General features: G+C 60.5%; 1 protein-coding gene across 2 annotated transcripts in view; it reads right to left on the reverse strand.

The window, feature by feature from the left end:
* Positions 1-11,001, reverse strand: part of DOC2B (double C2 domain beta) — a 33,641-nt gene extending 22,640 nt beyond the window's left edge. For both annotated transcript variants that reach the window (XR_006210942.1, XM_042965380.1), the window contains exons 1-3: positions 10,629-11,001; positions 2,412-2,491; positions 250-324 (exon numbers count right to left, since the gene is read on the reverse strand). Coding sequence is in view for 1 of the 2 variants with exons in the window: in XM_042965380.1 (XP_042821314.1) it covers positions 250-324; positions 2,412-2,491; positions 10,629-11,001 (528 nt within the window). In the remaining variant the exon portion in view is untranslated. The remainder of the gene's footprint in view (positions 1-249; positions 325-2,411; positions 2,492-10,628) is intronic.
* Positions 11,002-12,214: the final 1,213 nt, after the last annotated feature.

Consider the following 12,214-nt stretch of genomic DNA (forward strand, 5'->3'; position numbering starts at 1 on the left):
AGGGTCACCTTGAGCTTTGGGCTTAATAGCAAGTCTTTTCCAGAAAGAGTTCCCTTTTCCTAGGTGCACCACGAAGCTGTGGGGCTGACTGGGGGCTCTGGGTGGAGGGAAGTGACTGAGGTCCCATCAACTTGCTTGGGCTGTGAGGGGGCAGGGGAGCTCTACGCCTCACTGGGTGCTCCAAGCCCAGCGTGGGCCCCTGTCGCAGCAGGGGGAGCCGGCTGGCAGCCTTGGGGTGGACCCCCTCACCTTACTGGCTCCTGGCAGCAGATGCAGCTTGACGTAGGGGTCCGCCAGCCCGTTGTGGTCCATCGGCTTCAGGCCCTGAGTGGAGGGGGTATAGCCAAAGGTGTGAAGCGGGAGCTGGAGACACAGAGCAGCCAGGGCCTCGGGGCACGGGGTCGGCAGGCATCCCTCCTGCCCAGGCCTCCTGGCTGGGTCCCCTCACCACCCTCTTTGCAGAGACCCCTGAGCCCACGCCCTCAGAACTGGGAGGATGGCTCAGCGCCAGAGCAATTGCCCCTCCCCCTACACGTCCTGGCCCAGGGCAGGCGTCACGGGCAGTCTTTGTCAGACCAGCTTTTCTCTCCTCCAGATCATGGAGGCCAGGTGACTCACCCTTCTCTGAATGAGGGCCTCATTATCCTGCTTTGGTGAGGCCCTTCCTTCTTCCGGATGCCTCTTCTCCTGCTCCCCGAACCCACGGCTTCCCTCACTGACCCTCTGCCCACGTGACCCTCTATCTGCTCATCTATAGGCTTCCCTCTTTCCCACGGGAAAACGTTCTGGGTCCTGGAGACCAGGTTCGGTTTTGCTCCAGATTTGCCACCGCTCCCTGCCTGCCTGAATCCAAGGAGGCCACACGTCCTGGCTGGCCCTGGAGGGTCCTTCCACAAGATGGCATCCCTCGCTAACTTTGAGCCTTCAGTCAAGTGTGCACAGCCAGGGAACCAATGGAACCATAAGCGGACAGGGTCTTAGCAGACCTCATGACTGCTCTGGTTTCTGGAAATTGTATTTTTTTTCTTCCGCGGTGGCACCTGGGCATGGAGGGAGGCAGCCGTGGCCTGTGTGGGGCTGAGCTCGCAACCCGTGGCATCACAGATGAACGGCCGTTCACGACCAGGCCCACCTCCAAGGAGGATGGAGGCTCTCACCCCCACCCCCCCGGTTTGGGTTGGAGAGCTGGGGAGGAGGGGGGCTGAGATTAGAGGTCAGGGCTTCCAATCACCCCTCTCCCCCCTGGTAGAGAAGGCAGGGCACACGGCACAGGAGGGGCTGGTATCTGGGAGGGAGAAGAGACTAGGTGGCTCTGACCAGAGTGGCCTGGCAGCAGGTGCCTGCTCCCAGTTCCCAAGCCCGGACCACCTCTACAAAGCTGGGTGGAAGGAGGGGGAAAGGGACCTGCCCGGGCCCTGCAGCTGGCACCCCACGTTGGCATGGCTGCGGATCACCAGGTTCTCAGCTCCTTTCCTAAGGGCAGGTCTGGAGCCCCTGCATCTCAGCCCGGGCAGCTCCCGAGGGGGGTCGGGGCCAGGATGGCACATGCGGGCTTCTAGGTGTCCAATCAGGGCCCCGGGCCCAAAGTGGACACTACTCCCCCTGCATGGCAGTCCAAGGGTGCTGGCTCAGGCCAGGTGACAGCTGAGACAGGCAGCCTGTCCCTCGGGGTGGGCAGAGCCACGGGTGAAGGTGCTGAGGGGCAGAGGAGCTCCCGGGCTGGGACTGAGGGAGGGGTCTGGGCCCAGGCCCCTCCACGGTTCTACTGGGAGTCCCACTAGGCTGTACTACCACCCTTACCTTGCGGGAGAACATCAACTTTGGCACCTTCCTCCCAGAGGAATCGATGCGGGGGGTGGAGGGAACAGCATGGCTAAGAAGAGAGCTGATGCCTGCCAGCCGGAGGCGGGAGACACCCCCAGCCCCAACCCAGAGACCGGAGAGCAAGGCTGGGCGCTGAGCCCACGGGAGATGAATCCCCTGCCTGGAGCAGGGCATGGGTGCCCACCCACTCATCGGGTTGCCCAGGTGTTGGGAACTTCAGGGGCCACAGGCAACCAATTCAAACCCTCTCGGTCTAGCAGGACATACCTGTCATCTCTCCGCTTCCCCTCCTTCCCTCCACAGCCCCTCCCCAGCTCCGCCCCCAACCTGTGCCTTCCTTCTCTCATTCGCTTTCTGCTTCCTTGTTCTACTCATTCCCTGAGTGCCTGGCCCGGCAAGGCCTTCTGGGGCAGCGGAGAGGATTTAGGCCAGAATTCCCTCCCTGCCCTGCACCCACGATGCAGGTGCCACAGGGCCCAGTCAGGAAACAGTGGGGAGGATGGGCCTCTGGATCTCAGCCGCCCCCGCCCACCAACTCCAGCCAGGGCCCCAGACCCCGGGGACCGCGGGAGCCAGCGGGGGCCTACCTTGGCCTTGCTGATGGTGCAGTGCAGGGCGTTGTTCTCCTGGTCGTAGAGCAGGCTGAAGTCCAGCGTGCCCAGGGCAGCTGCGGACAGGGGGCTCGGGTCACGCACTGGCCACACAGTGGCAGAGCATCATCCACCCCTGGGTGGTGGGACCAGGTGCCCACAGTGACTGCCATCGACCAAGAACCTACTGCATCCAATCTCTCCACCCAGCCTCTTAGCCCCACCAGCCCTAGGAAGCGAGCAATGTCCTCCTCACATTCCGGACGACAGAGGAGCCGAGGTTCAGTGAGGCTACGTCAGCCCCGGTCACCACGAGTAGCGGCCCAGGAGTCAAACCCAGGTGGCAGGCCCCACAGCCCAGACCCCCGTGCTGTGGTGCTGGGCCTGGGGCTGGTCCGGCGTTGGGCCCAGTGTGCCCAGGGTACAGGGCACTCAGCTAAAGGTTCCTGTCCTCCTGCCGTCCTCGTGCAACTGTCAGTCTTGGCTCTGTGCGTCAGTTTCTCTCACCCGTGAAGGGTCACGAGGACTGTGGGAGAAGTCAGAGGAGACACGGCTTTGAGAGGCTGTGGGTCCCGGCCAGGCTGACTGGCTGACCCCCCCCCCCCCAGCAACACCTGGGGCCGCAGCTCCCCCGTCTCTCTGGTCCGCTGGGGGGCCCTGCGCAGGAGTAAGGAGCCACCTAGGTCCTCGCGCTGCTGAGCTGCAAGCCTTTTAAAGGCAGCAGGCAACTCTCTAGGGCTGGGCAGAGCATTTGGCAATAATTGGGTGCAGCTGCAACCCTGGGGGACAATCACACACAGCAGCTGTGGCCTCCCGTGTTGACGTGGCTCCTGGCACGAAAGCGGGGGTTGTGGGTGAGCAGCAGGCCTCCAGGGGTGAGTCTCTGGACAGTAAGATGCAAATTCACAGGATGTCTTTAGAAACCCAGACATGGGCCGGTCAACTGGCACGCTATTCATTCATTCATTCATTCATTCATTCTTTACCAAACAGTATTACGATAAGCTGGTTTCTAGGGATGAGGGTATCAATAAGGCGGTGCTCCTGCCCCAAGGAAAGCGGAGCTTAATAGGAGAAACAGATGGAAAGAATCTACCCTAACAGAGTCTGGTGAGCGAGGAGCAATAGGGGTCTAAGGATGTGAACTGGGGCCACCAGGGAAGGCTCCCTGGAGGAGGTGATGCTTCACCTGAGCCATATAAGATGATTAGGGGTTGGCCGTACACAGTGGCGCTGGGGGAAAGGCATTCCAACCACAGGCCGACCGGGGGCCGGGGGGCTGAGTGGGTGGAGTGAGGCTAGGGGGAGGGCGGGGCTCTGTTCTTCCGGCCAGCGGCACCCAACACGGTTCTAGATCGAACTATGGCCCACTGGCCTAGTCCAGCCAGGCTCATCTCTTCACATCTTGTCCACGGCTGCTTTGGCACTATGGTGGCAGAGTGGAGTGGATCCACAGGGACCGTATGCCTGCAGACCCCTGGGCTCGTGCAGGGGCCGGGGCATGGCTAAGTTTGGCTTGGCAGAGAAACGGGCAACTTAAGGGCCATGCGTGTGCAGCTGCCCTTCATTTTGAGGTGATGGCACTGAGTCGCATTTGTCTTGCCCCCTAGCTCCTAACACAGGGCAAGGCACCCAGCCCAGTCTCTGTCCTTGCCTGGGAGGGGCGCCCTCTGACGCCGGACCTCGGGTTCAAGTCCTGGCTGTACTGTGCTTCTTTGCAGTGTGACTTTAGATAGCTTTTCTTGCCTCTCTGTGCCTCAGTTTCCTCATGTGCAAAATGGAGACACAACAGAGCCCACCTCACAGCATTGTGCCTTAACACAGCCCCTGGGGGACCGGAAATGCTCAGTATGTAATTATAGAAAGAGCAGATCTATTTTGGCGATCTTTCTAGATAACTGTACTTGCCCCTCCGAGACGCCTTCTGGAATGAACTCGTTCCAAACTGGATCACTCCCCTCCCGGCCTTTGTGGACAGGATATACAAATGGCCACAGATACCGTTTTCTTCGTTTTTCTGCCTCCTCCTTGGCCATCAGCCTGAAACTCCTCTTAGAATACTTGCCTTTGGTGGCACACACAGCTCTCCCTCCTTTTCAATAGTCCCCTGTCTGTTCCACGAAACCAGGGGAGAATCTATACTAGAATTGTGTCCAAACTATGAGTCAACAGGGCTTGAGTGGCGCCTAAGGTGCTTTCGTCAGTAGAGTCCGTGTGCTTCAGCGCTAACTGTATCTGGCTGCGGCCTGGATCCTGGCTCCCATCTGTGCAGCTGGGCGGGTGGGGGTGCTGTGAGCGAGGTTCGTATCACCACGCCTGTAACAGCGCACACAGCCACGGGCCCCGGATTCTCCAGGTCCCTGCTTTTAGAATATTCTCCAACGCTGTTGGCTCTACGTGACAGGAAATCAGTCTGCTGTTCGGTTCAGGCCTCCCCAGGTCCAGTCTCCCGCCAGACATGAGCTTCCAGAGAGGAGGGACCATTGCCTCAGCCATGCCGGTGACACCGGCAGGGAGCAGATGTTCAATCCACATGGCCGGTCCGTTCCAACCAACTTGCTCTCCAGCTGTTCAAGGGAGCGGGGATTGGGTGTGATGCCCACGTGTTAAAATGCACACCCCACGATCTCTGCCCGTTGCTCACTCTCAGAGAAGGACAGCCAGCCAGACGGTGGGGCTACCTGCTCCCCACTGGGGAACTTAGGTCCAGAAGAGAAGAGCCCCTTTCACCGGCTCTCCAGACATCCCTGTTTAGGGACAGCTGACGCTGCCCGGGGAAACCAGCACCTGTTATCAATTCCCAGGAAGGAACAGCGCACCCAGTGCGGTCCCCCCTCCCCCACGGCTGCAGGATTGATGAATTTTTTTGAACTCCAACGGAAGCTTTGTAAGAAATAATAGTTTTTAGGGGCGCCTGGGTGGCTCAGTCGGTTAAACGTCCGACTCTTGATTTCGGCTCAGGTCGTGGTCTCAGGGTTTGTGGGATTGAGCCCCGAGTCAAGCCTGCTTGGGTTCTCTCTCCCTTTCTCTCTGCCGCTCCCCTGCTCACATGCACTCTTTTTCTCTCTCTCTCACAATAAATAAATAAATGTTTTTTTTATAAAAAGAATAGTTTGTAAATAGAAGCGTGGTCACCATTGGTAGAAACTTGCTGGTGGTGGAGATCTCTTGGGCAGGGATCTTATCGTCCAAAGTCTTCATTTCCCATTCAGGGAAATGAGGCTCAGAGAGGGGAGATGACCTGGTCAGGGTTGCACAGCAGAATTGGAAGCAGAATCCAGGCCTCTTCACTTCCATCCTGATAGTTCCTTTCTTAAAACCTAGTGGTGGGGCGCCTGGGTGGCTCAGTCGGTTAAGCATCTGACCTCGGCTCAGGTCATGATCTCGCGGTCCGTGAGTTCGAGCCCCGCGTCGGGCTCTGTGCTGACAGCTCAGAGCCTGGAGCCTGTCTCAGATTCTGTGTCTCCCTCTCTCTATGCCTCTCCCCCATTCATGCTCTCTCTGTCTCAAAAATAAAATAAACGTTAAAAAAAAAATTAAAGCCTAATGGTTTCCCCCAATTTTTCTGTCTGCCACTTTGCGTGGCTGAAACCTTAGGAGGACGCAACAGAGAAACAGAGAGAGAAAAGCCAAGTCGCTCTCGGGGACGAGGGAGGGCTGGGCTGCCGTCCAGGAGCCGGCTCACGGTGCAGGTGAGGAGGGCCCTAAGGGCAGGTGAAGGTGCTCGTCTGTGTGAGCCGCTGGGTCCTGCCCTCCACCCACTCAAATCACGTGTCCTGGCTAAAGTTTACATCCTTGGAAAAATAATGAGGGTTGGTCACTAATGGGCCCTTGAGAGTTGTCACCCGCCTGTCGATAATTATAGAGCTTTAATGGGGCTAATTCAGAGAAAATCAGGCTCAAGCCCCTGTCAGTTCCTCTAAGGCCAAACATCCCTTTGCTCTGCTGATGGAGACTGACAGCATCATTTTGACCTTGGTTTGCACCTGGACTTTCCTCACCCGTACACCCTTGGGGATAGGAAATCTGCCCTGGTTGTTCTTTTTTTTTTTTTTCTTTTTGAAGAAAAATGTCAGCCTCTCAAATAGTTTTAAAAAACTATGGCAAGGGGCACCTGGGTGGCTCAGTCAGTTGAGCGTCTGACTTTGGCTCAGGTCATGATTTCACGGTTTGTGGGTTAGAGCCCCATGTCAGGCTCTGTGCTGACAGCTCAGAGCCTGGAGCCTACTTTGGATCTGTCTCCTCTCTCTCTCTGCCCCTCCCCTGCGTGCACTCTGTCTCTCAAAAATAAATAAATTAAAAAAAAAAAACTATTGCAAGAACCACAGAAAAATGGTCAAGCCCGAGTTGAAAGCATTTCCTAGTTGGGAAAACTGAGGCACTGAGCCAAGAACTTCAGGAAGTAGAAAGAAGAATGAGCCATAGTCTCTGTTTCCCAGCAGCTCTGGGGCAGAGGATTAGAACTTTAGGACCTTTATAAGTCTAATCATTCTCCTGCTTTAAATTATTCAAAGGTTCACCACTGCCTCCTGGACTCAGTTTAACCTCCTTGGTGTAGCACTGAAGGCCCTCTGTGATATGACCACCTTGTCCTGAGCCACTTGACAGGCACCTGTGCCGGGCTGTGTTTCCTACCCCTCTCTACCTGTGCACACGGCACTCCCTCTGCCAGGAGCATCTCTCTTTTCTCCTTCCACTCTGCCAGCCTGCTTCTTCCCTTCTCCCAGCCTCAGAGCAGAGCCTTCTCTGTGGGTAAACTCTGTGCATGCTAGCGTTTCTCGTTCGGGTTCCTGCCTCCCTGTTGTCACTGCGGGGCTACTTGTGCATCTCGGTTTCCGTGAAATCCCTCATGTCAGAGATTGTGTCTCGGGCATTCGTGAATCTCAGCACAGTGCCGGCCGTACAGTTGGTCTTGTAACGTTGAATCCATAGAAATATGGTGCGAGCAGGACATGACTGGGCTCAAAGGAAGGGGAGTCACAGCCAGCAGGGACCAGGAAACGCTGCCAGCTGAGGGCCTTCGGGACAGCGATTCCTCCACTGCATCCTCGCTCCAGGCCTCCAGGGGCATCGCTCCTGACCCAGACCAGGGCGAATCATGCAGGGGCAGGTGTGAGCACGGGCATGTGATGCAATTCTGGCCAATGAGACAGAAGGACAGGTCTCCTGGGGACTCTGGGAGAGCTGTCCTCACCCTCGAACCGAGATACGGGCAAGGAAACTCGCCCTTGTCAAATTTAGGATCTTCTTGTTACATGTGACACCTGGACCTGAAGCGGCCGCCTTGCACCGGGAGGGAGGTCAGCCTACGAAGAGAAGAGCATGGCCGAGTGGAAAGGGGGGCAGAACCATCACCTCCAAGGTTGCTGATGGGACACTGCGTAAACCTACCTGCGGGTCCCACGATCTCAACTGTCCTCACTGTTTAAGGCACTTTGAGTTTGCTGTTACTTGCAACCTGGACATTCTAGTCTTTATAGTTTTGAAGAAGGGCCTGGGTCTCCCAGGTGGAGAGTGGGTGGGAGGGCGTCGGCAGGGGAGAAGCACATGCAGAGGGCGGGGCCCGGGGCCCTTCTCCAGGGCAGCAGGCAGCCCAGCCCAGCTTGGCCAGGCCACACCTCGGACCCGTGGGAGGAAGGGCGATTGTAACTCCAACGTGCACTGCGTTTTCTCCCCACCATCGCCCCCTATTAGATCAGTTTGGAACATGTGAATTTTGTGCTTGTGCCTGGAGGTGCCTTAATAAAGGATGGGCTTTAAAGAGAAGAGGGGGAAAGGCTGAATAAATACACAGCACTTCATTCTCAGCCTTGGACAACAGAGCAACCGCCCTAATTTCTTTTTGTTAGAACAGAGATAATCCAATAATTAGGGCAGCAAATAGCATAACCCTGGCTAAAGCCCTAATGAACCATCTGGCTTGAATCACTTAGGCTTATTCTAGGGATCTGGCTGGTAGGGCTGAGAGAGGGCCTCGGCCTGGGGTATCTGCTGAAGAGCGATTCCACCCCCAGCCTGGTCCCACCACAGGAAGGAGCCGAGTTTTCTGTGTTCCCATGCCTAGGATGTTTGCTCGGCCACTGATGGGATCCAAGTCTGGGGTGGGCTGCTCCTGGAAGGGGACAAGGGGGCCCAAGCTGGCCGTGGCTCAGCCATATGCCCTCCTCCTTAGCTCTTTTCAACAGACTGCCTGGTGTCATGGGTGTGGCCAGCCCACAGTTCAGGCTGGCAAGGCTGTGTTCAGGATGGCCTCGCATTGCCCACCTCAACTGAGTCTGTCCCCTGCTGGGACACGTGAGCTCCCTGGTTCCCATGACCCCGTCCTGTTTCCCTTTGCCCCACTCTCTGCTGCTGGGACAGTGCTCAGTGACAGGCTGCTGAGTTGATGGACTGGAGATGAGGCAGCTGGCCTGAGTTTGGGACTTTTGGGCCACCTTGCCTGGGGGCTTAGGGAGAGCCCAAAAAAATGACAAGATTTCTCACCTCATAACAGTCTGTCATCCAGAGGGCCCTTGGCGGCACCAGGAGGGTTCCCTGAAGTTCATGGGGAAGCCCTGCCCTGCCAGCTCACTCCCTTGGCACAGCAGGAAAGATGTTGGAAGGGCAACAGGTTCCCTAACCCTTCTTCTGGAGGTGGCTTTGGATTCATGGCATCCAAAGGGGTGACTTGGGTCCCAGTTAGGTCCTTCCCAGATGCATGGCAAGTAAGGGGTTGCGATTTGCCCAGGGTGCCAGGAGCTGAGGGTGGGGAAGATCCAGGGCACAGCCCCGAGGACAATCAACTCCCACGACCCAATTTCCTCAAGCTGGCAAGGAAGTGGGGGGGGGGGGGCGGAGAGGACTGCTTCCCACGTCCATGCCCCACAGCAAGGCCTCAATACACCAGGTTCCGACCAGAGTGCTGCGGTCCAGGCCCACTGAAAGTACCTAGCACTTTCCTCCCCTTGGAGGATGGAGGTGGGGCCTCCTCCAGCTCTCTCCTCCAGGGCCTCCCTAGGTAGGACAATGAGCGGTGGGCCACCTCCCCCAGTGGTGCTGACGACCTCCACATTCAGCTTCCAGAGGCACATTTTATGCTTGGAGAAACTCCAGGCCGCCGGCCCTAGGCCCTTGTGAGCACCCAAACCAGGCGCAGCCACCTTCGCGGGCGCAGCACGCGGTTGTGGGGGGACTCAGCTGAGCGGGCCTTGGCGAAGCCTGCGAGCGACCCCTGCTTGGAAAGGTCCACATCCCTGGCAGGGCTGGTGTGGCAGGTCTCACAGTGACGCGACTGGGGCTACAGCTCGGCTGGGGACCCTAGCGAGCAGCGCTGCCCCCCAGCCCCACCCCGGTCTCGTGCCAACCCCTTCCGAACCAGGCGGCGACCTCTTCCACCTCGGTTTCCCCTAAGGTCCCGGGTCGGGCGCGGCAGGCACCGTCAGAGACGGGAAAGGCGAGGAGCTCCCGCCGGCCGGGCCTCGGCCCGGGGACCCCCGCGCTTGCCCACTCCCTGGGGCTCGAGGCTCAGCCCCGGGAGGAGGAGGCGCGTGCTGGGTGACCCTTCCTGGCGGTGGAAAGCGGGCGTAACAGGTGGGCGAAGGTCGGCGGCCCGGGAGAGCTCCGCGGCGGGGTCCACGGACACAGGAGGAAGAACCGCCAAGGTTTTTCCAAAGGACAAGCGGCCCCGCGGTCCTTTGGTGCTCGGCCCGGGCGCCAGCGAAGCCGCCGCGCTCTGCGGGCCGCCGGGCCCACTCGGGAGGCCGGCCCGGCCCCGGGCCCCTCCACCTCCCGCCCCAGCCCGGCCCCTCGGCTGCGGGGCCGGCCCCGCAACGGGTTCCCAAGCGGGGAGGACCGCGCGGCAGGCAGCAACTGGTGTCTCCCCGGGGCGCAGCTCCGCCCTTCCCCGGAACAAAAGCCGCCGCCCGCGCCGGAGCTCCCCGCCAGCGGGCCGAGAGGGGGCGCGGCGCGGGCTCCGAGAACCGGGCCCCGGAAATGGGACACCCCCAGGGGGCGCCCCCAAACTTCCCACCTCTCCAGTGCGGGTCAGGGAGGGGTTCGGGGCTGCCTCTGTAGGGCGCGCGGAGAGCGCACGGAGCGGGCGAGGGGCCGCCACCGGCGGGGGTGGATGCCGGCGAAAGGGGAGACCGCAGGGGGCCGGGGCACCCGCGAGGTCGGGGAGCGAGCGAGAGGCCGGGCCGGGGGAGGGGGCGGGAAGTCGGCGAGTTGGAAACTTACTGCAGTCGTCGGATTCGTAGCCGTCGGCGTCCGGCTCGTCCTCGGGCGGCTTGGCGGGCGGCCGAGCCGGGCTGGGGCCGGGGCTAGGGCCCGGGCTGGCGCCGTAGGCTCCGAAGAGCTGGTCGACATCCTCGTCGTCGTCGCGGGCGCCGTCGGAGGGGCTGCGGCGGCCCGCGCTGGCCGCGGCGGGGCGCGCGGGGGCGTCCGGGGGCGCAGCGGCGCGGGGCCCGGCGTCCGGGGGCAGGCCCCGCGGGAAGCGGGGGAAGTAGTCGGAGATCTGCTTGATGGGCCGGATGGGGCCGGGGCACACGTCGATGGCCATATGCTCCTGGATGCTGATGGTCGCCTTCTCCCCGCGCCGCCGGAGGGTCATGCAGGCAGCGCGGCCCCGCCCGGGCGCGGCCCGGCCCGGCCCGGCGCGGCCCCGGCCCGGGGGGTGGGGGGCGGCTCAGCAGGCCCGGCGGGGCGCGGCGAGGGCTGCGGGCATCGCCGGCGGCGCCCCCCGGACGGCCCTGACGCGGCTGCTGCCTGCTCGGCGGCGGCCGGCGAGTGAGTGCCAGGGGCCGGCAGGCGGGGGGCGGGCCCAGCCCGCGTCACCCGGCAGCAACCAAGCAGTGTGAGTGTGCGGGCTGCGCGGGCGGGCGCGGAGCGGAGCGAGCGAACGGCGCCGCACTCACTCGCACTGGCACCGGCGCGCGCACACCCGCGGGCCCCGGGCGCCTTCCACTCGCGCACACGGGGCAGGACCGCCGGGAGGCTGAGCAGGGAGCCGCAGGACGCACACTCGCACGTTCCCGCTTGTCCCAGCCCTTGTGGGGTTCCGTTCCCTCCCACAGGACACACGCGGGGCTGCCAAGTCACTCTAAGCACACAGAAGCGTGTGCAGACGCTTGGCAGAAGCGTCCGCTGGCTCACACCTGCAGGACACATCCGCAAACGTTATGTACCCACACAGAGTTGGTTGCGGGTGCCGTTCACCCCCCGATACACACCTGCCTAACAGGACACACACAGACACACCCGGAGAAGTGATCACGGGACTCGGGGCATCCCCCTCCACCCCCATCTAGCAGGACACACAGCCACGCTCCTAGGAATGTGTGTGAGCAACGTGTGTTGCTCACACGCTGGTAGCGCATGTACATCCTCAGTGGCCCAAGGTCATTGCTGTTCACAATTCCTCTCGGGTCACATACAAGCACACACTCTCCGTAACCCGGAGTCAGTCCCTCACTTGGTTAGTGAGTAGTTTGAGGAACTCGCCCCGCTCTCCCCATGGGGATAGGATGGGTGAGAACCTTGACCACAGACTGGTCCCAAGGGGGGAGGGCAGACATGGCCTGGGCAGAAGACACCTGCCCCGTGATGATGGATGAGGCAGAAGTGGGGAGGCAGGGCGTGGCCTGCCCACCTGCTCAAGCCTCCCACATGGTCAGATAACCAAACGAATCTCGGCAGCCCAGCCCAGAACTTTCCGGGAACAGAGCTCTGTTGGGAATGGCTGCTGCTTATACAGGTGTGTCTCCAGAGAGCCCTGGGCCTGGACAGAAAATCCTGTTTACTGCCTGGCTTCCGACATATCAGAA

Source organism: Panthera tigris, chromosome E1, assembly GCF_018350195.1.
Source record: "Panthera tigris isolate Pti1 chromosome E1, P.tigris_Pti1_mat1.1, whole genome shotgun sequence".
NCBI classification, from domain to species: Eukaryota; Metazoa; Chordata; class Mammalia; order Carnivora; family Felidae; genus Panthera; species Panthera tigris.